General features: G+C 45.7%; 1 protein-coding gene across 2 annotated transcripts in view; it reads left to right on the plus strand.

Annotated features, from left to right (window-relative positions):
- The first annotated feature begins 482 nt into the window (after positions 1-482).
- The window catches only part of MAPK11 (mitogen-activated protein kinase 11), a 254,275-nt gene continuing 228,897 nt past the window's right edge, over positions 483-25,860 (plus strand). Inside the window, exon 1 of one of the 2 annotated variants that reach the window (XM_086967388.1) lies at positions 483-673. In XM_086967388.1, the coding sequence (XP_086823514.1) occupies positions 561-673 (113 nt within the window). In that variant the 5' untranslated portion in view covers positions 483-560. The remainder of the gene's footprint in view (positions 674-25,860) is intronic. The other variant, XM_086967385.1, reaches the window with a different exon arrangement.

A 25,860-nucleotide genomic window follows, 5' to 3' on the forward strand; every position in this document is an offset into this window, starting at 1 on the left:
TAAGAGAAGTTTGAGACAACTATCAAGGACAAAATGAATACTCAACAGAAATGTTTTTGTATCATCATGTCTCACCCCGCCCACTGCCACGCCTCTAGCTCAATTGATTGAGTACCTGCACTTTTTTTTTTCCCATTTAAAGCACTGAGTACAACGGTGATGCCCTGCATAGACCAGGTGCAACACAAGTTGCCCCAAGAAGGCCATCAACGTCACCATGAATGTTGTGTTTAGTGACGAAGAAAACTGCATGCTTCCAGTAATGGAACATATGTTGCAACACTTCCTACTGTGCTAGTCGCAAATAGTAAGTGGAGCGAGGACCGGTAAAACGCATTGTGACGTTTAAGACGATAGTGTCACGTGGTGTGGAGGCGGCGCTATCTATTCGCCTAATCCTAATTGGATCTAGCTGACCCCTCTCTTACCTCTATGCCCCGCCTACTCAGCACCGAGGCTCCGCCCCAATCCACGGCAGTCCTTGGGCAGGAGGCGGAGCCTCCTCTCGGCAGCCTCTGGCCCTGACTCTGAGCGGAGCCTGGCACAGCCGCTGCCTGAAGATGTCGGCGAAAGCGGGCTTTTACCGGCAGGAGCTGAACAAGACCGTCTGGGAAGTGCCCGAGCGCTACACCAACCTCACCCCGGTGGGCTCCGGCGCCTACGGTTCAGTCTGGTAGGTGACATGGGGAGGCTCTCTGTAGCTTCCGGGTGCTCGGGGGTCTAGCCGTTTTATCTCCGGGGGCTGTCTCTGAAAATGCAACAAAGCCGTCTGCCACAGTCCGCGGCAGACACGAAGCACCGGCTGCTCCTCGGCAGCAGGCTCTCTTCCCCCTGCTCGCCTCGGCGGGCTCCGGGGCTCTGTGCTCCAGCTGAACCCCCACTTCCTGGCCGCAAGTTGATGCAGCTGCGCCGAGGCATCCTCGCGTTAGCCCCAGGACCTCGCCGCCTACCGCCCTGCAGTAGTTGCAAAACTCTGGAACTCCCCGGACTACCATCAAACCAGTGCGTGCAGAGCTGAAGGTTCACGTTCAGGCAACCAGTAGTTACTATTTCCTCTTTGAATCGCCGCCCCATGCGCTGATGGCGTCCCACAAGAGAGTTGTTTGGATAAGTGACTTCTACGTAAACCAACAGCCGCACCTGATATATATATATATTTATAGGTCTATCATGTGATCAAGGCACTTAGGTGCTGAAACGCGCAATGGCCGACAGAGTTCAACCCAAATAAAGGGAAATTCTGTGCACTGAATGGTGGTCCATGCTCCAACTTTGTGTTACTGCAAAAGCTGGCTGGCAGTGGAGTTTCCGATATAAATATATATAATCTTAATGCCGACAGGATAAGTCAATTTGCGCCCACGTTGATGCGTTAATTTGTGCAGCACTAACACTAAATAAACGGTGCAAGGAACATGGATGCATAATCACGGATTACACATGAGGCTAAAACATAGTCTAGTTCACGGAGAGGTATCTGTCCTAGTGAAAATGTAGATTAATTGCAGCACACAAAGAAGTTGAGGTCCTGTAGCCGTAGCCTTCTGCATAGGGAGTCTTTTGGCTGCGGAAGGATGGTGAACGAACCTGTAAAGGAAACCATGATGGGAGTGCAGCATTTCCCGTTGACCAGGGCAAGTATCGAGCAGAAGCTTGATGGCTTGCACAGGGGCGTAGACCTTATGAGAAGATTACTATTGAAATAAAGTGAAGATCACTCTATCTGTGAATTTTTGAAGACACCTCATTGATTGTGTTTTATTAGCTCAGGATATAGTTTAAGTATATATGGTACTGTTTTTCATTGCCATTCTGGTTGTTGGTTGTTGGCCATCACCTTATCCTTGGAGCTATTCAGATTGTGCTTATACAATTTTGTCAGAACTCTGCGCAACCATCACCCAGCCACCCCCTCATCCATTGTTTTGAGATAATTAGCAAGTGAGACTGAGTGTAAGTCAGTGTGATTGGTATCGCATCCCATCACTTTCAACGTCACTTTCCACCACTGGTGGAAGGCATTGCCTTCACTCAAACCCTGCACCCAACCCCATGTCGGTGGTACCCGATGGCTGTGGATTTTGGGTGTGTGCAGAGAGCCCACTGGTAAATATGTTTTATCCATGAATTACAGTGCCACATGCAACCTGATTTTATTCTAAAGTTTGTTTGCTTTGTTTATAGAGGACTGGAATTCTTCTCAGTTGAGGACATTCTTGTTTCTAAGGGAACAAATCCTACACAAGTTTTAAACCCGTGGGTTCTCTGAGGTTTTGATTTGTCGTTTGGAAATGAAAATTACAGTAAATAGCAGTTAGAAGTTATTAATAATGTTAAATGTTTATCTTTGTTGATTGTGTGAACGTTGTCTTTGTTGGCAGGTGTTCAAAAATGCCATCTATCTTTACATGCATTCGTCCCACTGCATACGGAGTATACCCAGTTGTTGTACTGTTCATATTTAGGGTGTACCAGCAACCATTTATGGTAATAGAAGGCGTAATGATAGATGTAGTTTGAAGTACACACCTATCCAAATCAGTCATCACGAGCAATTGCCATCAGCATACACCTGTTTTCCCATAATCACATTGGCTCGTATAATACTAAATAATGCTTAATGTCAGAATATCGTCACACTGTCGTATCCCCCCCTTTTTGTTTGTAATCACCTGATTTGTAATCATCGGATTGCCCAGGCAAACTTTGCCTGATTCCATCCGGTAACTTGGAGCCCCCATTGGAGCAGATAAGCTCTACCCGCCTTTGAAACAAGGTGTCTCTTCCTAACCCTGGTTCTGTTTGGATGGCTTTGGCTGCACAACATGTTGAAGAAGAGCAACAGTTCTCTAGTTGGAAGCTCGGGGAAAGTCCTATAGTGTCCTAGACTCAAAGGTACACCAAGCCCGAGGGAAATTTCCTGCAGTTCTTCCTTGTTCAACTAACGTTTGCTTGTTGTTTTTTTTTTTTTTTTTTTTGGAAGGGCGCTAACTTTACAGCAAGTGTGTAAGTTTTGTAGCAAAAGTTGTTATTTGTAGCGAGATTGCTATATTAATTTCAGTTTGTAAAAGGCAAAAGCGCTGTTTGGCTCTCACAGTGGTGCAACATTTGATGTTTATTGCAACTGAGAAGTTTCAGTAAGTAGGAAGGACCAGATTTAAATTGCAGTAAAAGGGAGAGTGAGTTTTTCTGCTCTCGGTGTTTACTTTGGTTATAAAAAACACTGGGCAAACACATTTGAAGAAGTGTCTGAGCGTATTGGAACACCAGCAGTCCCGGTAAGGTCAGCGGACATTTTCAAATGTATTAATTTATTTGCCCTTACTGATTGTGTTTTTTTCTTTTTACCAATACTCCGTTTAATTATGGAACAGTTTCTAATATTTGGTTATGTTTATATTAAGATGCGTAGGAATGTATCTCCACTGCTATGTAGAATTATTTCAGATATATTTTAAGCCCCAAAGAACATTAGTGACTTATCCTATTTTAATGTGCCCTAACAGCTACATTGCACCCATTACAGTGCTGTTTGTGTCACTGTTAGGCCAGGCTTGACAGCACACTGTCTCCATTCCTATGTGAGCAATACAAAATAGCTTTCCGAAATGGTAACGAGAAAGAGGCTTAGTGTCTACCTACATGTTGTTTTGATTGTGTACAGTTTTAAGCAGAAGTTGTGAAAGAGTGCCGATGTTTCACTTTTTACCTTATGGGGACACTTATGTTTCAAACTGAGATGTTGTTTTTTTTATTGGTGGCAAGGCCTGATCTGTTTCTTAAGAAAAGTTAAGGTAAATGTGTCAAGACTGACCTATCTACTGCAATAAGCGTATGTTAGTCCATATGCATTTAAGGGTGGATTGTTACTACTCTGTATTTATTACATGGTATCTTACGTACAGTTGTAGACTAGGGTTTTGGTGTTGCCCCATCTGACAAATTGAAGCGACAGACATATGCACCATGATAATACTTATTAGGCCCTCCTATAGGGGATGTATTTTGCTTTAGTAACTGTATTTTTTTTTACCTGTGTGCCTGATAATTGCCTTGTGGAAAGGCCTATTTCAAATATAGCAGGCCGTAGTTGGTTATGGTGACAACAGCCAATGATAAAGACTATATTCCTGAGTGTTTTTTGGAAAAGTTACGTACGATGGCATAGGTCTGATTGGTTTACTATAAAAAATTGAGGCAAAGATTTGTGTATAGATTAACAAATTTGACAAACCCCCTGATAGACTATTTGCACTGTAATAATTATTGTGGGAATTTCATTTGGAAGGCTTGTCAGGCTTCGTTGTCTGGTTACATCTCGTAATTAAAAAAATCATTTTAAATGTGTTTGTGTGTCATTTGCTCTCTGAAGGCGGCATTGGGTCAGCCTACTTCGGCCCTTGGGTCTGATCACACCCGCCCAAAATTGAGTTCACTTCAGTGCAGGACTGTGACGCTTAGCGTGGGTCATGCGTAGTGCTTTGTATGCACTATTTAACATGGGCGAGAAATGGCGCGTTTCTTTGCAAATCCGGTTGAGAGATCGTTTTTGTACGCGTCAACACTGACCAGGTGAGGGAGGCTTGTGGTGTGTGTATGCGACATGGATGTCTAATAGGGAAATTGATGTGTATACAATCTGGTGCTTAGGCGGCATGACATTGTGGGACCGGGTGCTGTCTGTAGGTTCCCAGGCTTTAGGCTTGTGGTTTCTTTTTTGTCGCTGGTACTGGACTTGGTTGTTATCTACACCACATGGGTGCCCGGCGGGTCCGTTGGCCAGTATATGAATGTGTAATTACTTAACTGTGTAACAGGCCAAATATGTGCTCTCCCTGGCAAGAGCACTTTGCTGTGATTGCGTCGTGACGTTGAAGTATGGGGACATAGGACATGTGTTTGCCTTATTCATATGTCCTCTTGATATATATTATTAATGAGACTTTATCGTTGGCTGGATCTTGGACACTATATTGGCTTTTGTAATTTGACCTTGATATTTTCTTTTTTGATTATGACGACTACTATCCACGTCGTAAACTCTGAGTATAATATATATATATATATATATATATATATATATATATATATATATATATATTCCTTTCTTGTATTAGGACCATTGGCCGTTATATTGGCATTTGGAATTTGGCAATATTGAAAGTGACTATTCGTTGCAATTTGGCCTTTTATAGTAGATATGGAGGTAATATGACCTACTGTACTTACTATAATAATTTCTGTATTCTGCCCCTCCGTATAACTCCTTGCCCATCGACTTGTATGTGGGTATGGTTTTGTGATATTAAAATATGGTGGTAATTAGTGTGTGCACGATACGAAGAAGCATGCACTGATCGCCTGTATTGTATTCTGTTCCCACCAGATTTTGGGCTAACCTTTGGGCCATTATATCTTGTAAGACTGTAGGACATTGGAATTGAATAGTTAAACAGTCCTTGTAACTTACGGTGAGATGTTTTTGTTTAAGTAATTTAAATTGTGTTTTAGTGGGGTGCCATCTGATTTACGCCTCTGACATTGCTCTGTTTATTGTTTGTTGGCTATGTACATTCCGGAGGAAATAAGTATTCATTTATGTATGCAACTTTTAGTCTTTGACATTGTCTTTATATTTTTTTACTAGAAATTAGTTTTCTAATCATGTTGATTGAACCTTGGAATATATTGGCCCACACATACATACTAATCGAACAGATTTTTGGATATTCGAGGTGAGACTCTCAGTTGGGTTTACGGTCGTTTTCATATTTTTTCACACTTTCACACTTTCTCATCTTTTTCGTCGTTTCATTCTTTCTCCTCCGTTTTCTGCTGTTCCCCTTTCCTTTCTAATATATTTGATATGGTTCTTTTTGTCTAATTTTTCCTGTGCATGGTATACAGTTTGCCGTGAGACGATAAATGCATTGCGCTTTCCTAATGAATTCCTGAGCATGAGGATTCTTTATCAAATGCAAACCATACGAAAAATCAATTTGCACATTATGCATCCATTTTAATGTGATTTCGTTTTATAAATGAAGAGGTACTGTGTGTGATAGTTTAATCGGAGTTGGTATTTGGTAATATCCATGGTATCTATCATGTGCAGATATATATCGTTTTATATGTGTATATAAATGTTGTGCATGGTTTGTCTTATGATTATTTTTGTGTGGATATATATGCATTATTCTGTGTATTTTGGTCTTCTTGTGCCGTTTTATGAAGGTAATGGATTCACGTGTCTAGTGTGTGTGTGTGTATGTGTATGTATGTATGTATATATATATATATATATATATATATATATACCGTATTTTCCGGCGTATAAGACGACTTTTTAACCCCTTAAAATGTTCTGGAAAGTTGGGGGTCGTCTTATACGCCGGGTACCAAATTTTACGGTATGTGTTCATGCGTTTTTACATAGTGCGGACTTCACCCGAAGGTGTCAGACCGCTTCTCAATAGAAAATGGTGCATTACAGGAAGAAAAAGTGACATGTGTGCAAGTAGAGGTACGATATAATATTGAAATAAATGGAGGGCACTCAAACACAAGAACTAATGTTACGTAGGTGATGGTGGCACTGTGGAAGCACTGTGCAAGTATCGATAGCAAATAAAAAGTAATAGGCAAATAGAACAAATGGTGCCGTGAATGACCAAAATCGCTATGCAGGACTGCGTTGGAAGTGGGGGTAGTCTTATACGGCGAGTATAGCATGAAACCTACATTTTATCATGAAAAGTAGGGGGTTGTCTTATACGCCGAGTCGTCTTATACGCCGGAAAATACGGTATATAATGTTGCATGTATCACATGTGATTTGTTTTTATCTGTGTATCTTTTCAGCCCTGACGAAGTTCCATTCGGAACAAAACTCGTTGGTTGATGCCCAATTTTAAAACTACTCCTACAATAAATGGAAGTTCATTGACTACTTTCAGGTGCACCTTCGTACAAATTTACTTATCTGGTTTCCAGCGGAGTGGAAGTGTGGCGAACTCCGGAAGCTGTTGCACGGACTCTCTAATTGTCTTTTCTAAATTTAGGAACTGAGGTGCTGAACCGTGTCAGCCGCATTTGGTTTTTCTATTCAGTCCGTTAGTTTTCCATTTTCTCTTTAAAGGCCGTTTTATTTATTTCTATCCCTCTTTATTTTTGTTTTAAAGCGTTAGATGTCCCCAAGATAATACTACATCCATCAGCAAATTGTGTGGAATTTTATTTTATTACATTTCTTTTATATATTTTTCTTTTAGCACACAAGAAAGGGAACATTTTTGTAATGTCTGTATCCACAAGTACATTATGTAACGCATTTTTAGGTCCCGACTCTAAGTGCGCATGCGCATTGAGCGGAGCAAGACTATAGGGGCTTAAACAGAGGTTTAACTAAACTGGCGATTTGATGCTGTACCCGTGCGCTTTTAGGTCAATGCGCAAGCGCATTGACCTAAAATGCGTGTGCACACCATCAAATAGCCAGCCATCTGTTAACCCAGCTTGGTGCCTCCAGCAGCTCTTGGGATCCGCTCCGCCCCCCTGCTGCATCAAAGGCTTTAATTTCGACAGGCCGTGTCACATTTCTCCCCCCCCCCCCTCCCCACAGCAATGCCAATTCTCTCGTTTTCGGCCTACCCCCCATCCCCCTCCTTCCTCTTCCCTCTTTCTTGTCACCTTTTTTGTTTGCTTCCTGTCACGATACACCCCCTTGCGCTCCCTCCCAGACCTCTTACATGCCTCTCTCCCCTCCTGTGTTGCTCTCTCTCGTCCGTTTTCTTCTCTCCCATCCTTCGCCGCTCTTTCTCCCTCAAGCTTGCACAGAATGGCGGTGGCGGTGGCTCCATTTCTGTCTGGTTTAATTCATGTGGGGCATGTACCTCTTTCCCGTTTTCGCAGCTGAATTATCTTTTCATTTGTCTTTTCACATCTCACTCTGAAGATTTCAGATCCAGTACAATCAAGTCCCTTGCACAAGGAGTGAATAGAAAATACAGATACTTTCCATTGAGGAAAATTAAATATCCATCAGCTGCTTAACCCTTTCGATGCTGATGACGAGCTCAGCTCGTCATGATGCACAGTTGAGCTGTGCTGATGACGAGCTGAGCTCGTCATGAAAAAAGTAAAATAGCAATTTCCAGCACAGGAGGGGAAAACACCTAGCAGCCAAGGTGTTAAAGTATGCCATAGACTGCACAGCTTCAGAATTCTTAGTCTGTGTGGCTCCTACAGTTCAGATTTTTCCTGACCTTTAAATCCTTCCAAAAGAGCATAACCAAAGCACTTGGAACATAAAGTTCAATAGGGGTGTTTGAAACTTTGGGAAAGTTACACTGAATTACATGAAACTTAACTCCGTCATTGAACGCTCTATTTTAGCATGAAGTGCAATTTTTGACACAAGGGCACATTTTCCACTGAAAAAAATAGCGCAAAAACACAAGTGCCACAAGCAACAGCTGCTTGCGTTCTGACCGTTCACATTGGTGCAGGGAGCTCAGTGTCAAAGCTTGCCTCAAACGACGTAGAATTCCGTGACGTACTGATATCATTTTGGGAATCTCCTGTCACAAGCATAATGTGAAAAGCCTGAAACTACAGGAATAACATTGTATTATTTAAATTTCGCTGGAGCATAGTTTTCATTGCAAGAGTGATAAATGTGTATAGAAGCTGCCACTCAGTTGAGGACAAGGTCTGGAAGCTGTGCGGGAGAGTAATACTGTGCAGGCCAGGGCTAAGCTATAGGCCGCCGTCTGTGTAATCTCCAGCCATCGCCATCTGTTCCCCCTCCCCAGCCGCCAGCACCTCCCCTCTCTCTCCCCGCACACAGCCTTACTCTCATTTCTCCTCCCCCTCCGCCACCACCTCCCCTCTCTCTACCTGCACACAGTTATCCCGCATGATGCTTCTACCCACATTGTAGTCGGTTGCTGCACATTTAATTAAACAATCAGGAATACATTTTGCCCACACACACGCAACCCCACACACACACAACCCCCCACACACAACCCCACTCACCCCCCACATACCCACCCCACCCCCACACACACCCACCAACAACATCACTATGCGCTACCACAGCATCACTGAACGCCACAGCATCACTCGCCACCACAACAACTGGCACTTCATGGGTTGCCTTGTCCTACAGCTAAGTTCGAACTGTTCTGAACTAGAGTCTCATAATTTTCCAGTAAAACTATCAAAGGGGTACTAACTTAATTTCGACATCATTATTGAAGTGCAGTTTATCTTGTCTTCCTCAGTACTTCGTACATCTCTCTAGAGAAGTGGCATAACGACCAGAGCTGCCATCTAAGTCACGTAAATACAAAACATGTTGCATCACAAATGCTATAGGTGTCTCATTTGCCTATAACTATTGGCATTGTAAATGACAAAGCTATCAATTTAGCTATTTTTGTAGCTAGGTCTTCTTCCTGGCTGTCTTTTTTTTTTTTTTTTTTTTTTTTTTTTTTTTACTTCTTAATATCCTTCTAAGCAGCCCATATCTAGTCCAATATCCTGCTCTTGATAGTAGTGTAAAGGCAATAACGCAGAGATGGTTTGCTCTGTGAATGAGCAACATCTGACCGATTTATTATGCCAAAAGAGGTCCTTGTCAATCACTCCGAAGTTGATGCCTGATTTGCTTCTGGACCTACATGTTCAAAGCAGAGGTGGAGCTCCTGATTGGAAACATTTTTCAGAGTCTAAATGCCTGAATACCTACACTTGTCATGGAATGCAGTCATGCAGAATTGAACAGGCATACTTGCTTTCAGAATTCAATGCCTGATTGGGCATCACCCATGTGCCTTTCTGAAAGCTTTTTCAAATACTTCATTCGGTTGAGCTGTTCTCTCTTTTTCTCAGAGCAGGAGTCAGTTTCTCAATTAGTACAATAGTATCAAGAAATGGCTACAGCCACTCAAGTGAGCTCTGAATAATTTGTTATGTTCATATGGTCCAGATAATCGTACACCTTCTTTGTCTCTGCTGTCTGACTAGAATAATTCCATATGACTTAAAATGTTTTACCTTTGTCTGACCAACTGAACTGCAGTGAAGTTCTTGTCGCTGTTCAGTGTCCCTTCTAGATTCTCAAGGGAGTCAGGGAGACCTGCTGAGTTCCACCTCAGACTCAACAAACCTAGCATAGGAGTCAAAGTGCTTGCAGTGTTACTGGACAGCAGCAAAACACAAATTGCAGTGGGTACTGCAAGTGTTGGTTGTTATTTGTGGTTTAATTTCATGGGCTTCCGCACGGCGTTGCAGGTAGCTTCGCTCTCTGGTGCCAGCCATGTAGAAAATTTGAGTAGTACAGCAGGAATGATTCAGCTTGACAAAAGGCTTCCAGAATGACTCCCCAACAAGGTTCATGATGTGCGCTAAGCTAGTGATGTGTATTGATATGATATAGTGATACTTCAACACAGTGGTATGTGCCTTGACCATCTGCGCAACATTCTGTGTTAATTGAAATAACATTCTGAACGGCCATATTGTATTCTGTGATGACCCTCCTTATGGCTTGCGCTCTAGTCCCATGGTTGCGCTGTGGAATGAACACAATCTGTGTGGTGGGTTTGGATTTGATAGCCTCCCTATGTTGAGACCACAGCAGATTGAAAATTCAGTACTCTGTGTCCCTTGGCAGTAGGCGTTTCAGCTAATATGACACTGTTCTTTCTAATTTGCAGCTGCCTTTCATTTCATGCTTAGCTATTTATCTTTCTGGGAGATAAAGTTCTCGACACTGATTACTTTCTCGGACTGCTCCACGATTTCATACTCTGTCATTGAGGAATCTGCACAGCACATGGTGGTCACTTTTGCTAAATGGAATGCTAAGCGTGGTACAGACGTTGACCTACTCGCTTATTATTTAAGTTTGATGAGATGGCAGCTATATACTTTGTGAAAAGGTAGTTTGAAGTAGTCTGGTGGGTACGTTTTGGGGAAGAGTGGAGATTTGCAGCACCAGCACACCAATTCATTTGATTTGGGTTCATACATGCATACTTTCAAACATGGTCCACTGTCACATTGCATAAAGAGCATAACATCGCACCTCAATCTGTATACATCACGTCACTGCAATCTCTGGTTTGCTTTTGACTTATTTGGAAAGTGATTGAGTCTTCACAGGGTACATTGCCTTTTCCATTGTGCCTTCAGTATGGTTGCTGGATGCTCCTTAGAGCCCAAAGTATTTTGCAGTCGGGTGACACTTGTCTGATCCCAGTAAGTCAGTTAGAGTCCTCCTTGGGGGTGTGTTACACAATCACTGGGCTGATCTGCAAATATAATGAACCTTGCTTCACTTACTCGAAAGGGGAAACAAATAAATGCAATCGGAGAACAAAGCAAAGACACATGTTTAAGAAAAATATAATTTCATTATTGGGGAGAGGGGTTGGCCTAACGTCTTGGGCAGTCGACCTCGAATCTGGGGAACTGGGTTCGAGTCTCGGCAATGACGCTGACCATCCTGTGATTCTGGGCAAATCACCAATTCTCCCTGTGCCTAACAAAAATTAATGTGTCCTTATGTAATGCAACTTGTGCTATGAAAAGCGCTCTGATACCCGATTCGGGACATGTTCATGCTATATCAAACTCTGTAAAATAAAAAAATAATACACTAAACTATGTCTTAAGCACTTGCAAGTACAGAAACAGGAACTGGCTTGAAACGAAATGTTAGTGGAAAATTGAAATCTTTGCAAATGCTGATGTGCAAATGCAGTTTAAAAACTGAAGTCCATGCCAAACAAAGAAAACTTGAAACCCTTTGTTGCAAAGTTGTGGTGGCAGAGTTTAAATACAGAAAGAAAGCCAGAAGTCCTATGTAGTTATATGGCTCGCATTTCAGATCTATCTATGTAATTTTCTGTCTTCCGTGGGGTTGCAGTGCACTGTAATGGACTAGTCCGCAAATATATTGACTGTTACTTCACATACTCCAAAAAAGGAAAACAATCAGAACAATGTCAGAGGTGTTGGTCTTTCCCAGTATTTACACAAAGCAAATTCGATTTATATAGAGCTTACTACACCTGAGGATGCGTTAAAATAATTTAAGTACCACTATTTTTTTCTTATATAGCCCTACTCATCCCAATGCACGGTGTCGGAGCGCTTCACATCAACACATGCATATTACATGTACAATAAATTATATACGTTTGTAAATGAATGTACAGGATGTGTTACATAAAACTGGGGGGCTGCAAGGTGTAGAAGTCACATATCCTCTTCCATCGCTCACAGTACTATTAGCCTTGCAATGATCTCAAATGTACACATGATAGACCTGCTGAACATATATGCGCGGGCTTTAGATATGCCGTCACTTCTTGTGATGCCACTTCCTGTAAAGTCGTGGCTTGTGATGCCACTTTCTATGATTTCAGTTCCTGTGATGTTGTGTGCCGTGATGTTGCGTGCCATGATGTTGCGCGCCTTGATCTCGCACTTCTTGAGGTCACTTGCAGGGGGCAGGCATGACAATATTTTTTTACCCACCAAGCCACCCCAGGTAGATGCCAGCCATATAAAAGCACAAAGAAACAAGCATTAACAATGCAATGGTCTCGGCATCATTAAAGGTAGAGCTATTGGCATTGCTCATGACATTTCTTTTTTTTATTTTAAATCATCAATGGCATTGTCATTTACAATGCCAATAGCTACACCCTACACAGAGCCACCCTCACAGACACACTCAACAGCACTCTGCACTCTACAGCTCACAGCACGCAGCACTCTACAGCACGCAGCACTCTACAGCATGCAGCACTCTACAGCATGCAGCACTCTACAGCACGCAGCACTCTACAGCACGCAGCACTCTACAGCACGCAGCGCTCTACAGCACGCAGCGCTCTACAGCACGCAGCGCTCTACAGCACGCAGCGCACTACAGCACGCAGCGCTCTACAGCACGCAGCACTCTGCGCTCGACAGCACGCAGCACTCTGCGCTCGACAGCACGCAGCACTCTGCGCTCGACAGCACGCAGCACTCTGCGCTCGACAGCACGCAGCACTCTGCGCTCGACAGCACACAGCACTCTGCGCTCGACAGCACACAGCACTCTGCGCTCGACAGCACACAGCACTCTGCGCTCGACAGCACACAGCACTCTGCGCTCGACAGCACACAGCACTCTGCGCTCGACAGCACACAGCACTCTGCGCTCGACAGCACTCTGTGCTCGACAGCACTCTGCGCTCGACAGCACTCTGCGCTCGACAGCACTCTGCGCTCGACAGCACTCTGCGCTCGACAGCACTCTGCGCTCGACAGCACTCTGCGCTCGACAGCACTCTGCGCTCGACAGCACTCTGCGCTCGACAGCACTCTGCGCTCGACAGCACTCTGCGCTCTGCACTCTACAGCATACAGCACTCTGCACTCTACAGCATACAGCACTCTGCACTCTACAGCATACAGCACTCTACATCACACAACAACACTCTGCACTCTACAGCACACAACAACACTCTGCACTCTACAGCACACAACAACACTCTGCACTCTACAGCACACAACAACACTCTGCACTCTACAGCACACAGCACTCTACAGCACACAACACTCTACAGTGTGTGTGTGGTGTGTGTGGTGTATGTGTGTGTGGTGTGTGTGTGTGTGTGGTCTTGTGTGTGGTGTTTTGTATGTGTGTGGTGGACTTAGTTTGAGTGTTCGTTTCCTGCACACTCACACACTGCCCCTACACATTCACACACTGCTCACCCTGCACACTCACACTGTTCACCCTGCACACTCACACACTGCAGTCACTGTCACTCTGCAGTCACTGTCACTCTGCAGTCACTGTCACTCTGCAGTCACTGTCACTCTGCAGTCACTGTCACTCTGCAGTCACTGTCACTCTGCAGTCACACTCACTCTGCAGTCACACTCACTCTGCAGTCACTGTCACTCTGCAGTCACACTCACTCTGCAGTCACACCCACTCTGCACTCACTGTCACTCTACACTCACTGCACTCTACACTCACTGCACTCTACACTCACTGCACTCTACACTCACTGCACTCTACACTCACTGTCACTCTACACTCACTGTCACTCTACACTCACTGTCACTCTACACTCACTGTCACTCTACACTCACTGTCACTCTACACTCACTGTCACTCTACACTCACTGTCACTCTACACTCACTGTCACTCTACACTCACTGTCACTCTACACTCACTGTCACTCTACACTCACTGTCACTCTACACTCACTGTCACTCTACACTCACTGTCACTCTACACTCACTGTCACTCTACACTCACTGTCACTCTACACTCACTGTCACTCTACACTCACTGTCACTCTACACTCACTGTCACTCTACACTCACTGTCACTCTACACTCACTGTCACTCTACACTCACTGTCACTCTACACTCACTGTCACTCTACACTCACTGTCACTCTACACTCACTGTCACTCTACACTCACTGTCACTCTACACTCACTGTCACTCTACACTCACTGTCACTCTACACTCACTGTCACTCTACACTCACTGTCACTCTACACTCACTGTCACTCTACACTCACTGTCACTCTACACTCACTGTCACTCTACACTCACTGTCACTCTACACTCACTGTCACTCTACACTCACTGTCACTCTACACTCACTGTCACTCTACACTCACTGTCACTCTACACTCACTGTCACTCTACACTCACTGTCACTCTACACTCACTGTCACTCTACACTCACTGTCACTCTACACTCTGTCACTCTACACTCTACTGTCACTCTGCACTCACTGCCGCTCTCGCACTCACTCTGCACTCACTGTCGCTCTTGCACTCACTGCACTCACTGTCACTCTCGCCAAGTGCCAGGAAACAATATGCCAACAGACATGAAGGCCTCAATGCGCCTTTACACGTCACTGAAAGCATGCATTTTGTGGGCTGTTTGTGAGGCTGCCTTTAAACACGTGGCAGGAAAGTCAACAACTGTCCATATGGGGTTAGTGAATAGGGGACTCTCTGCCACAGGTATCACACGAAATCCACGGTATTTCCTCATCTTTTTATTTTATTTTTAATTTATTTTACGCAACCAGTGATGCTTCTCTGTATCCCAAAATGTACGAAACTTCAAATATTCGTTGCAATAAAAATATAGTTTACATATCTTCCCCATAGACAATACATGTGATTTAATTTCACTGTCATTATACGTCAGCACGCTATATCAGCAAAATGATTGTCTATATGTATGTTTCATAATTATTGTGTATGTATTTGTATTTTAATGCCCCTTGTACGCCCAGCGGTATTTCTGCTGCAGGCACGCTCCATTAAGCTAAAACATTTGACCTCTGATCTTTAAGCACACTCCCCGTCACCCACCACACCACTATAATGACTGTTACTATTAACACCACTACCACTGCTAGGAGATAATGCTATTATTTTCATGTTTCCATCACCGCTGTTAGAAAGATCTTTATTATTATTATTGTAATTTTTAATGAAAATAATTCTCATGTTGCTAGTTATTTTTGAAATAATGTAGGCGGTAGTTATTTTTGTAATAATGTAGGCGGTTGTGCAAAGCAGCTTACACCGAATACCACAAACGTGGTCTGCCAGCTCCCGGCAGCGGCTCTCTCCCAGGCGGCGGCTCCAGCGGCGGGGTCCTCTCCTCCTCTTGGGGACTCCTGCTCCCCGCTGGACCACCGGGGCTCCCAGCAGCTCACGGGAGCCCCGGGCAGCATGCGGCCATCTTCTCTGCCGGCTCCTCTCCTCAGGTGGCGCCTCGCAATCTCCTCGGGCCGGCAGCCAATCCCAGCGCGGCCCGGGGAGTGACGTCACTAGGGAATCCCGGGCCGGCAGCCAATGAGAGCGCGGCCCGGGAAATGAGTTCACGGGGTGTCCCGCAGTCCCGCCCCCGGCCTGCCTGACTTCCTGGTCGCGGCCGGGCGGCAGCGGGGACAATTTCGCGCACTTTGCGGGGCAAATGCCGGGTGGGCACCGGCTTCAATTAAACTGTAAAGCGAGGTGGCCACTCGCTCGGGAGCCACAACGACTGTAACAATGCCGCTATCTGCCGCCATTGACCTCGGGGAGGCAGGATGAGACGACCGATGTTGGGAAGCGAGCTGCAAAATGGCGGATAAAAGCTCCACTTTTTTTCGGACTTGGGGGCGTGTTCTTGCTGTTCAAGGAGGCGTGGAAAGAACAGCAAGGAACACACCCCCAAATCCGAAAAAGACAGAGCCTATTCTGAGAGACAGCTCTCTCCTCCAATGGCTGGCCTCCATTTAGGAAGCCAGCCAATGGAGAAAGAGCAAAAAGAGGGAGGGATAAATGCAGCACTCTAAGAATCATTAAATCTCCGACTTCCGGTTTCTGCCTTACAGCAGAACCGATAGTCCTCGACCTAAAAAACGGGGTATGAAACCAGGTCTTCCTCACTCAATCTGTCTTCTTTTTCAAGCTCCATCATTCCTCGACCTCTTGACACGCCTGCCCCCTATCCCAACTTCGATCTTTCGCCCCTTCATTCCATCTACCCTCTCCTTCTCTATTGACGGTTCTCTCACACCACCGTGAAAGTGCCTGAAGATATTAATTTTGCTGATTTACATATGCAGCCTTTTCTGAAATTTCCCGAGCTAAGAGCCTGTACACCAGAAGACATATTTCCAATTTCTGCATGAAATATAAACATGTTGCATTCTGTGGAAATAATTCCTCGTTTCCATATTCTTACTGGAAAACGTGCCTAAAACCTCGACGTTTCCTGTCTTTGTTCAAGGCTGTACATCCAGTTCACAAATAATGAACACACTGTGACGGATTAGATGTGGCTTAATTTGCCTTGGTTTCTACGAGGACTTCTTTGTTCATTAAAACCATTTGTGAATCCTGCTGTTACCCATTGGCGACCTAGATAAATAGTTTAGATGTAAGATAGCAATGCTCCTACTTAAGTGTGTCTTTAGAGCATTCAGCAAAATTGTACGTCACGAAGGCATGTGGGAATATGACGATAAGGTATTAGGCGGTGTTATAAATATTCCTTCCACTTCCGCATACCCCAAAGGTGTTCCCTACTATGTTCTGAACACAGTCAGGGCACACAAGCCGTCAAAGCGTTTAACTGTAAACCAATTGTGTGATCTTGAGCAGATACCATCACCCTCCCCATTCCTCCACTTTGGCTCGGTCTCCATACCTAGCGAATGGGGAATCCTTATGAACAGGATGTGTAGTGTTAATAGCATTCACACACGCTGAGAAGGCATCCGCTTCACAGAGCTGTGCTTAAGGTGCTACCTATGCTCTTAGAATTGAAAGACTGTCGAGGCGCTTGTCGACTAAAGCGTTCTAGCTGCTGACATGCCATTTCTTGTTTGTAAACCGCACCCCCAGCTGCCCCTGTGTGCTACGAAACGCTTGCTGACAAAGTACACTTCCAGGATGTAGGCTGCCTACAAGCTTTGATTCAGTCTCCCCAGCAGGCGTAAGTGCTTTACTACGCATTCCTGCTTTCTTCTCCTCTTCTGACCAGCGCTTAGGGACAGCCTGTGATGTTTCGGAAAGCAGGACATGGTTTCACACGGCGAGGAACTCTTTAGTTCCCTTATCATTTCACGGTTCGCTTGGAGGGGGCGGCGGGGTTGGCTTCTCTTCTTCCCGTATCAGACGTTTAGTTTCAGCTCACTGAAAAACGTGCAAACCCTCTGCTGGGAGCAGAAGGGTTGAGTTATTCCAAAGATAGAGAAAAATACTCGTAAACTTTTCGTCTCTCTCTTCCACCCCCACCACCGGTTCCGGCAAGAGCTAGGGTTGGCAGGGATGGAGGCAGAGAGTCACTCCAGGGTTCATAGGACTAGGTGGACAGGTAGGGGGCGCAGCGTTGTTTTTAGCTGCAAGTGCAGAGAGCTGTTAGTGTGTGAGACATGCATGAGCTGCGGGTCATTCAGTGCACGACCGAAAGCCACGCTGGAGAGAGAGAGAAAGAGAGACCAATGCTGACTCCACAAATGTGCCCTCATATCGATATATCATTTTAAATAAAAGTGCACAAAAGCCCATGCTACAAAACCTGCACTATGATATGCACAATAAACGCGGTCTACATTTGTCTGCTGTCGTGAATGAAATAGGGTTGTGCTTTGTCTACTCTGGAGTAGGTTTACTGTACAGGAGGTCCACGTTGCGTAGGATATGCACAATAAATGTGGTCCATGGTGTGTCTGCTGTCGGGGAAATGAGCATCTGAAAATACTCTGCACGTTAAAGTGACGAGCGTCTGCTTTTTAGCTTGTGTTTGGTAACATGGAAAAAAAATTGTTTTTGTTTTTTTTTTACTTTCCCTAAGAGATCACTTTTCAACCAGCATGAAGTTAAAACCCACTGGAAAAAAAGAAGCGATTTTGAGAAGAAAATGTTGTTTCTTTTTTTATTCGTTCACAGATGAAAGCCCCAAAGGCATGAGAAAAGGCTGCCTATATTTATATACAAGCGCGGTCTCGAAAGTGAAAGAGGACCGGGCTGCAGCCGGAGCATGGGAATCTCTTGTCTTTATGCGGCCATGTGTTTCTAAACACATGGCCCCATAAAGATAAGAAAGTGTTTTGCAACAGCAGCAAAGCAGGGGAGCCAGTCTGGCTCGCAGGTCAAAGGGTGTCTACAGAAAAGTCATTTCCAATGGCAGGCTACTGTTTAGCATAAACGGTGACACTAGCCAATGGAGACGAGGGGCGGGGCTTCAAGCCTTCTTAAAGTCCTCAGTCACAATAAATCTCGCCAAGGCGAGACCTAAAAAGTGACCGTTTAGAACAAAAATCAGTGTTCAATTGAGTCTTTTCAAACGGGGCTATACACGCAGTTTGAAAACAGGAACAGTCAATTACAAACAAAGAAAAGTTTGAAACCAAGCTGCACGAGCAGAGTACAGGAACACATTGGTTGTAGAATAGAAACTTTTTGAAACTCAATTTATAGAAATGCTTTTTTAAACACAAACTTTTTGAAAGGCAACACCAAAAACTGGAGTAGGAAAAGGATGAAACATGAATAAATAGACTCCAAAATTGGGACCAGGTAAAAAAGGCAAGAAAAAAAACACTCGTATTAACCATTTGCACGTAAAATACATTTTAGCAAAGAGTCAAAATATCTTGACAGTTTTAGGATTCAGCAAGCAGCGCTAGATGGTGACGCCTTTTTTTGGAGGTAGAAATAGACAAGGAGCTGCAGCTATTTAATCTGCGTGTTGAAATGCATCCATAAATGAGCATTTTTGGGTAACATAAAAGGAATCGTTTTATAAAGCTTCCCATTTAAAGATCACAAAGTCGGAAATATACAAAAACTAGAATGGTCTGATTTGCGAACGTTCCTGCTCTAATAGCAGATGGAGGTAAACATCTCCGCTTGACATGCACGCATAAATGGCTTGATTTTCTTCCTATAACTAAAAGTAAAACATGTGGACATTGCACAGCCGTGAGGACATGTTATGTGGAGACTTCCACAAAACATGGAATCCTTGTTAGATTTTAAGCTGTGTAACTACTAGTCTGGTTCCATTCTTAACTGAGCATTCTGTATTGATTATATATTTACATAATCACTCAATACGCTGCTTACTATAATGTTTCATGATATACTTACTTGCTTATTCTGCTGTTTTCTTTTTTCTTTTTATTTGGATACAATACTTCCTGTGTATGTACTTTATGAAAACGTGAATATTTTCATAGTCCACTGGGCCAGCACAGTTCTGCTGGAATTTGTCTTTTGAGTGCACTCTTCCGAATTGAACAGTACAGTATGAAAAGTACATGAGCAAAGTGCTTTTGTGAAGAGATAATGATGCCCTGTCACGTATGTGTGTGCTTGATATAATAATTTCTACATATCTAAAACATGCTCGAATTTGGGGCATAGTGAGTAAATGTGACCTGTCCAGGAGTTTATATGTGCAAAATTTAAAGCGTGGATGGAAATAATATATGATCATATGAAGCAGTCTTATTTCCCTCAGTGCTATCAGTTATTTTACCTTCTAAAATGGCTTGCACACACAGTGGACATGTCAAATTGCTCTACACAACGGGATTTTGCCATACCAATTCAACGCCATTTTTTCCCCGTTTTCTATCCATTTTTAGTGGGTTTTATTAAAATTACATTATCATCGGTGGTCATTACCACCCGCTAATAAGAATATTGTTCAGTTTCTACTTGCATACTTCTTTTGGATGAGTTTTGAGACAATCGCCCCAACTCACCATTTTAACTCCCAAGACTGTATTAACACCCAAATTCAAACTTCTCCCACTTAGCTCCTCCAGTAATTACATTCCCGTTCTTCCTTGCCCAACCAAAGCACACACGACTTTCCAGCATGACTTACATAACCTTTGTACACCTCTTCCTTCTTGATTTCCTATTAGACCAGTATCATGAAACTGAGGTTCTGCGTGCTTGTATTCTAGTATGTTAAGTATTCCTTCTTCTAAGACAAGTGGACCCTTGAAAGGTTTATCAAGAAATCGATCTATAGGTTCCAGGCTTCCCTGTAGTAAACTGTGCCATCTTCTCCATCCCAGAAAGTGACAGTCTTTCTAACTAGCTTACTTGGAGTAGTAACTGAGTAATGTACCCAACAATGCTGGTTTGATTGGCCTCGGTTATGATTACACCTAAAATGATCTTCCCCTGTCTGGAATCTGGTGGGTACATCTGTCCTGGTGGGAAATGCCAAAATAATGATTTGAATATTATTACTGCATCTGTTCAAATACAACTGAATTATTCTTGAGGAAAAAAAGCGACTTGGCGATGGCCCATCAAAAGCTTTGCATACGAAAGTACCACTGCTACCTTTCAAGATGGCATCCTAGCCCTGTGGGGATGTACAGGTGGGACTCTTGAAGCTTAGTTTTTTTTACATATGGAAAGTGAAAGTATGGGCACCAGGAATTAAACAGAAGAGCAACACTGTTATCCTAGTTCAAATGCATGTTGTTATAGAATGGCGTTTTGAAGAATTGATTTACCCATCGTGACTTTGTTTTAGTAAGAATTAAAGATGCATTTTAGAAATATCATTTACACAGCGAAAGCCTCTTCTTTAAAGTGATTTATTTTGGTCATGGATTGTGTAACTGCTGTGTCTGAGGGAAGCCTACACTCTCCCTGTTAAGTATGTGTTGGTGCTTGAGAGAACCTTTGACCTGTACAAAGGCCAAAGCCTCTAGCTCAATGCTTCTTTTCGCTTCAGGCCTTGAAACAGAGGTGCAGAGGAGAAAAGAAGGGCGCCTGGAAGGCAGTGAGCCTGGGATGCTCTGCAAGTTGCAATTTGACTCTAGGTATTTCCGGCCCTGGCAATGCTGCTTGTACATGATTGAGCGCCCCTCGCCTGCTTCATTAAGTTCAGGCTTGTTGAGTTTGAGCAGTGGTAGTTAGTGCAGTAGTATTGAGCACCAGTACATGCCAAACTTTGTTTTCAAAAAGATTGTAGTCTGCTGTGAGTGCCCTATTACTGGAAACGGTAGCCTCCAACAGTTGTTTCTTAAGATAAATCTATTAGCATACTACGTTGTAAAGCATGTGAAAAGAAAGCAACGGGCTGCTGGAAAAGATTTTCTTTTATTTGAACATGTTCAGATTTGTGGTTGTGCACAGCTTTTAATTGAACTATTTGTTTTGGCTCAATATCACCAAAACTGAAGTACAAGTGCAATTGTCAGTAATAGTTTGCGCTCCTTGGGCCTTGATAGGGGATACACGTACAAAAATCTGAGGGGATGCTCTTGAATAACAAATTACAACAGATTGTTTGCCACATTTTTGGCTTTTTTAAAAGGCCTATTTCATATAGAACTACATGCGCCTGGAAGTTTCTTGAGGGCAGTGTGAGCAATGGGCAAACATAAGGTGATTACAAAGCATCTTGTCGTGGTTGATATCTGTATCTTGCTCTGAGGATAGGATGGTTAGAGGCTGAACCTAGTATCGGAAGTTCGCCTGAAAAAGTTGATTAGATGCATTAGTTCAGCTCGGGACCGGCCACGTTACTTAAAAAGTTCATCCTACGGTGCATACTAATGAGGGGTTTTAGCACATATGTATACTATATTGCAAGTGGGCATGATTTTTTTTTTTTTTAAATTATATTTTTATTGCAGAGTTATAAACAGCAGGAAAAAAGTAAACAGCCAGTGCACTTGTGGGCCCCACCCGTCCAATAACAGTTCACAGTTGTACACAGCCATTCAGCCCGCATCCCGGATGCCGGGCGGCATATCAGATCGCTCTAGAGGAGCACAACACAGTGTACGTCCCATTGGGACCCTGGCGTAAGGTCGTTTTACGTATCTGCTTTTACCCCCCCACCCGCAACAACATTCCCGTCAGCCATCCCCGTGGTATCAACGTAATTGCCCCCGTCGGGGCCTGCTCTAGGCTATTCGGCCTTCGTGCCAGGCCGTCCCACCCAATCAGTCCGCCCGCTACTCAATACCCCCCGTCCCAGTGGGTCGAGGCCTCCAACAGCAACCCTCCAATGGCTTCCGGCCCCCCCAAGCCCCCCTACAACTAACCCCCCAACGCCCCCCCCCTGGCAACTGCTAAGGTGTGTACTTCGCTCTACCGAACTGGATGGTTCCATTACAGTGCGTAATGACATACTTCTGTGTTCGCCCCGCGGTGTCCAGCAGCTTAGTCCTCGCCGTCCTCATCCTCAACCAAAGCATCACGCAGAGCCTGTACCACTAACTCCCAAGCACGCGCCGCATCCAGAGCCATCTCATTCCCCAACTTCACTGCTTGCTTCATCCGGAGCACGCTCTCGCAGTCAGACCATCGCAACAACTCACTCTTCCATCTACGCAATGAGGGACCCCCCCTGGCCTTCCAGTGCCACGATATTTCCCTTTGAGCCAATATCAGACCCAGATCTATGAATTTACTGGTCACCTTGGTGTGCTTAGTATGCGGGAACCAGAGCAATAGACACGTCGCCATGTCGAATTCTACCTCCCTGTCAGTCACTTCATTCAGGAGTTCCCCTACCTCCGCCCAATAAGTTCCTAGTTGTGGACACCCCCAAAACAAGTGGTCCATGTCCGCCCCTAGGGACGAGCACCGGGGGCAACAGGCATCCGGCACCCGAAAGTGCCGCTGTAGTTTCTCTGGAGTTAGATAGGCCCTATGGAGCACATAAAAATGGACCTGCTGAAAGCGCGCGTTCCTGGTGCCCTTCCACGTGCGTCGCAGGATATGGCCCCATGCCGTGTCCGGTATGGGCCGGCCAACGCTCCCCTCCCATTTAGCTTTGAGCCCATGGAGTGGTTCCAGCCCGTCGTTCAGCATCCTATTATGGAGGCACGTGACAGCTTTGAATGTACCAGCCGCCATCACCACATATTGGCATGCCATAGTCGTCGCAGGTTCCAGGAGCCCCTCTTTCCAGTGCTTTTGCATGGCAGCCACTACAGCCGCATGTAGTAGGAAGCCCCCCTCAGGCAGTCCGAACTGGTCCCGGAGCACGTCGAACGGTGCCAACGCCCCATCAATATAAAAGTCACCCACCACCTGCAGCCCCGCGTCCTCCCAATCCATCAACGGGGACCAATCCCCTCCGTGCGGCAAAGCCGTCAACATCCCGATCGGAATCTCCGGGGCATAAGGCCGCGATGCCCTCGCTCTCCGGAGGCTCCTCTGCCAGCACAGCCGGAGCGTCCGCTCCTCCATGGTGAGGGCCCGTAATTCGAGCCGTTGCTGCATAATGATGTACGACAGCACGTGGCGCTGTATCCCCCGACCCCGGTCTTCCTCCGGCCCCCGGAACACCCTGGCTACGTTCTGCGTAAGGACCTGCAACTGCGCCGCTAAATAATACAGCTCCAGGTCGGGCACGGCCATGCCCCCCTCCAGCTTGGGGCGAAGTAGCGTACTCAAGGCTATCCTGCGACGGCCATGCCCCCACAGAAAGCCAATGATCATTGACCGCAGTTCCCTAAACACCCCCTGGGGAATCCAGACAGGTAGCGTTCGGAAATAATAAAGGAAGCGGGGGAGCGCCACCATTTTCAACAATGCTATCCTGCCCAGAACTGTCAGCGGGAGGGTCGACCAGAAAGACAAGCTACCCCGCAGTGACCGGACACAACGGCCAATGTTACCCTCCAAAAGGTCAGTAGCCGAGTGGTAGATGCGGACACCCAAGTAGGTGATGCAAGAGGGTTCCCACGCCACACCCAGGTCGCTGCTAGGGGCTGGCGATCCCGCTCTCAGCGGAAACACGCAGGTCTTCGCCCAATTGACCTTAAGGCCCGACAGTTGGCCGAACTCGGACAGCAGATCCATCGCTCCAACCAGTGCCCCCGAAGTGTCAGCTAGGTACAGGAGCAGGTCATCCGCATAGAGCGATATATAATGCCATTGCCCATCACTCACCATTCCCGCGTATCGGTCGCCTGACCTCGCATGGACCGCCAAGGGTTCCATCGCCAGGGCAAACAACAGAGGGGAGAGAGAGCATCCCTGTCGTGTTCCCCTGCCCACCGGATACGCGGCAGATACCAAGCCGCCCAACCGAACTCTCGCCGTCGCCGAATTATACAAGACCCTCGTCCACCTCCGAAACCCATCGCCCATGCCAAACCGCTCCAGCACTCCATCCAAGAAAGGCCATTCCAAACTATCGAAGGCCTTCTCGATATCCACGGACAGAACCGCCGGCGATCCCTCTCCATCCAAGATGGCGTCCATTATTCCCACCAGGCGGCGGATATTCATCGCCGTGCTCCTCGTGGGTATAAACCCGGCCTGATCCCTGTGCACCAGGCCCGTCATGTGCGGGGCTAGTCTAGTGGCTAGGATGCGACTCAGGATCTTATAGTCCACCGTTAGCATGGACAGCGGGCGATAAGATCTCACGTCCGCGGCATCCCGGCCGGGCTTGAGGAGTGGCACTATCAAGGCATGGAGGCAGGCAACGCCCCCTTCTCGAAGGCCTCCGTATACACCACCAGCAGCCTGGGCGCCAGAGCGTCTACATAGTGCTGATAAAACTCGATTGGGAGTCCGTCCACCCCGGGCGTCTTATTACGGGCCATATGTTTGATAGCCACTCGAATTTCCGTTAGCGTGATCGGGCTACCCAGGTCCTTCGCGTCGTCCTCGTCCAAGACCGGAAGCGGCCTCTCTCCCAGGTACTCCACGATGTCCTGGACCCCCACTCCCAGCTGACTCCGGTACAATTCCTCATAGTAACCCCTAAAGCGGTCCAATACAGCTGCCTGGGAGTACACCATCTCTCCCCGCGCGTCAATAATGCTGAGGATCGGGCAACCCCTAAGTTCCGGGCTAGCTAATCTGGCTAAGAGGGTACCCACCTTGTCCCTTTCTGCGTGTGCCCTGATAATGTACTGCCTATAATCATAGCATCGCAAACGTTCCGTCTCCGCGGCCACCGCTTCCTTCGCTTCCAATAACTGGGCCTGTAGATCTGGCCTAGTGGGCCTGCGGCACTCCAGGTCCCTCAAAGCTTCCTCCGCTTTCATTAAGTCATTCAGCACAGTCGTTCGAGCATTCGAGAACCTGCCCAAGCACACCCCTCTCACCACCACTTTCATTGCATCCCATTCAACAGACCTGCTCGTCGCCGTTCCTTCGTTCACACCGAAATAACTATCAATGCCCTGCCGGACCGCATCGTCGAATACAGAATCCTCTAGCGTCTCCGGGCGAAGCCGCCATGTTGGTATTGCTGAGCGCTCCCGCTGCCATTGGATATGCACTAACAGGGGGTTATGAT

Source organism: Lissotriton vulgaris, chromosome 1_1 (assembly GCF_964263255.1).
Source record: "Lissotriton vulgaris chromosome 1_1, aLisVul1.2, whole genome shotgun sequence".
Lineage (NCBI taxonomy): Eukaryota > Metazoa > Chordata > Amphibia > Caudata > Salamandridae > Lissotriton > Lissotriton vulgaris.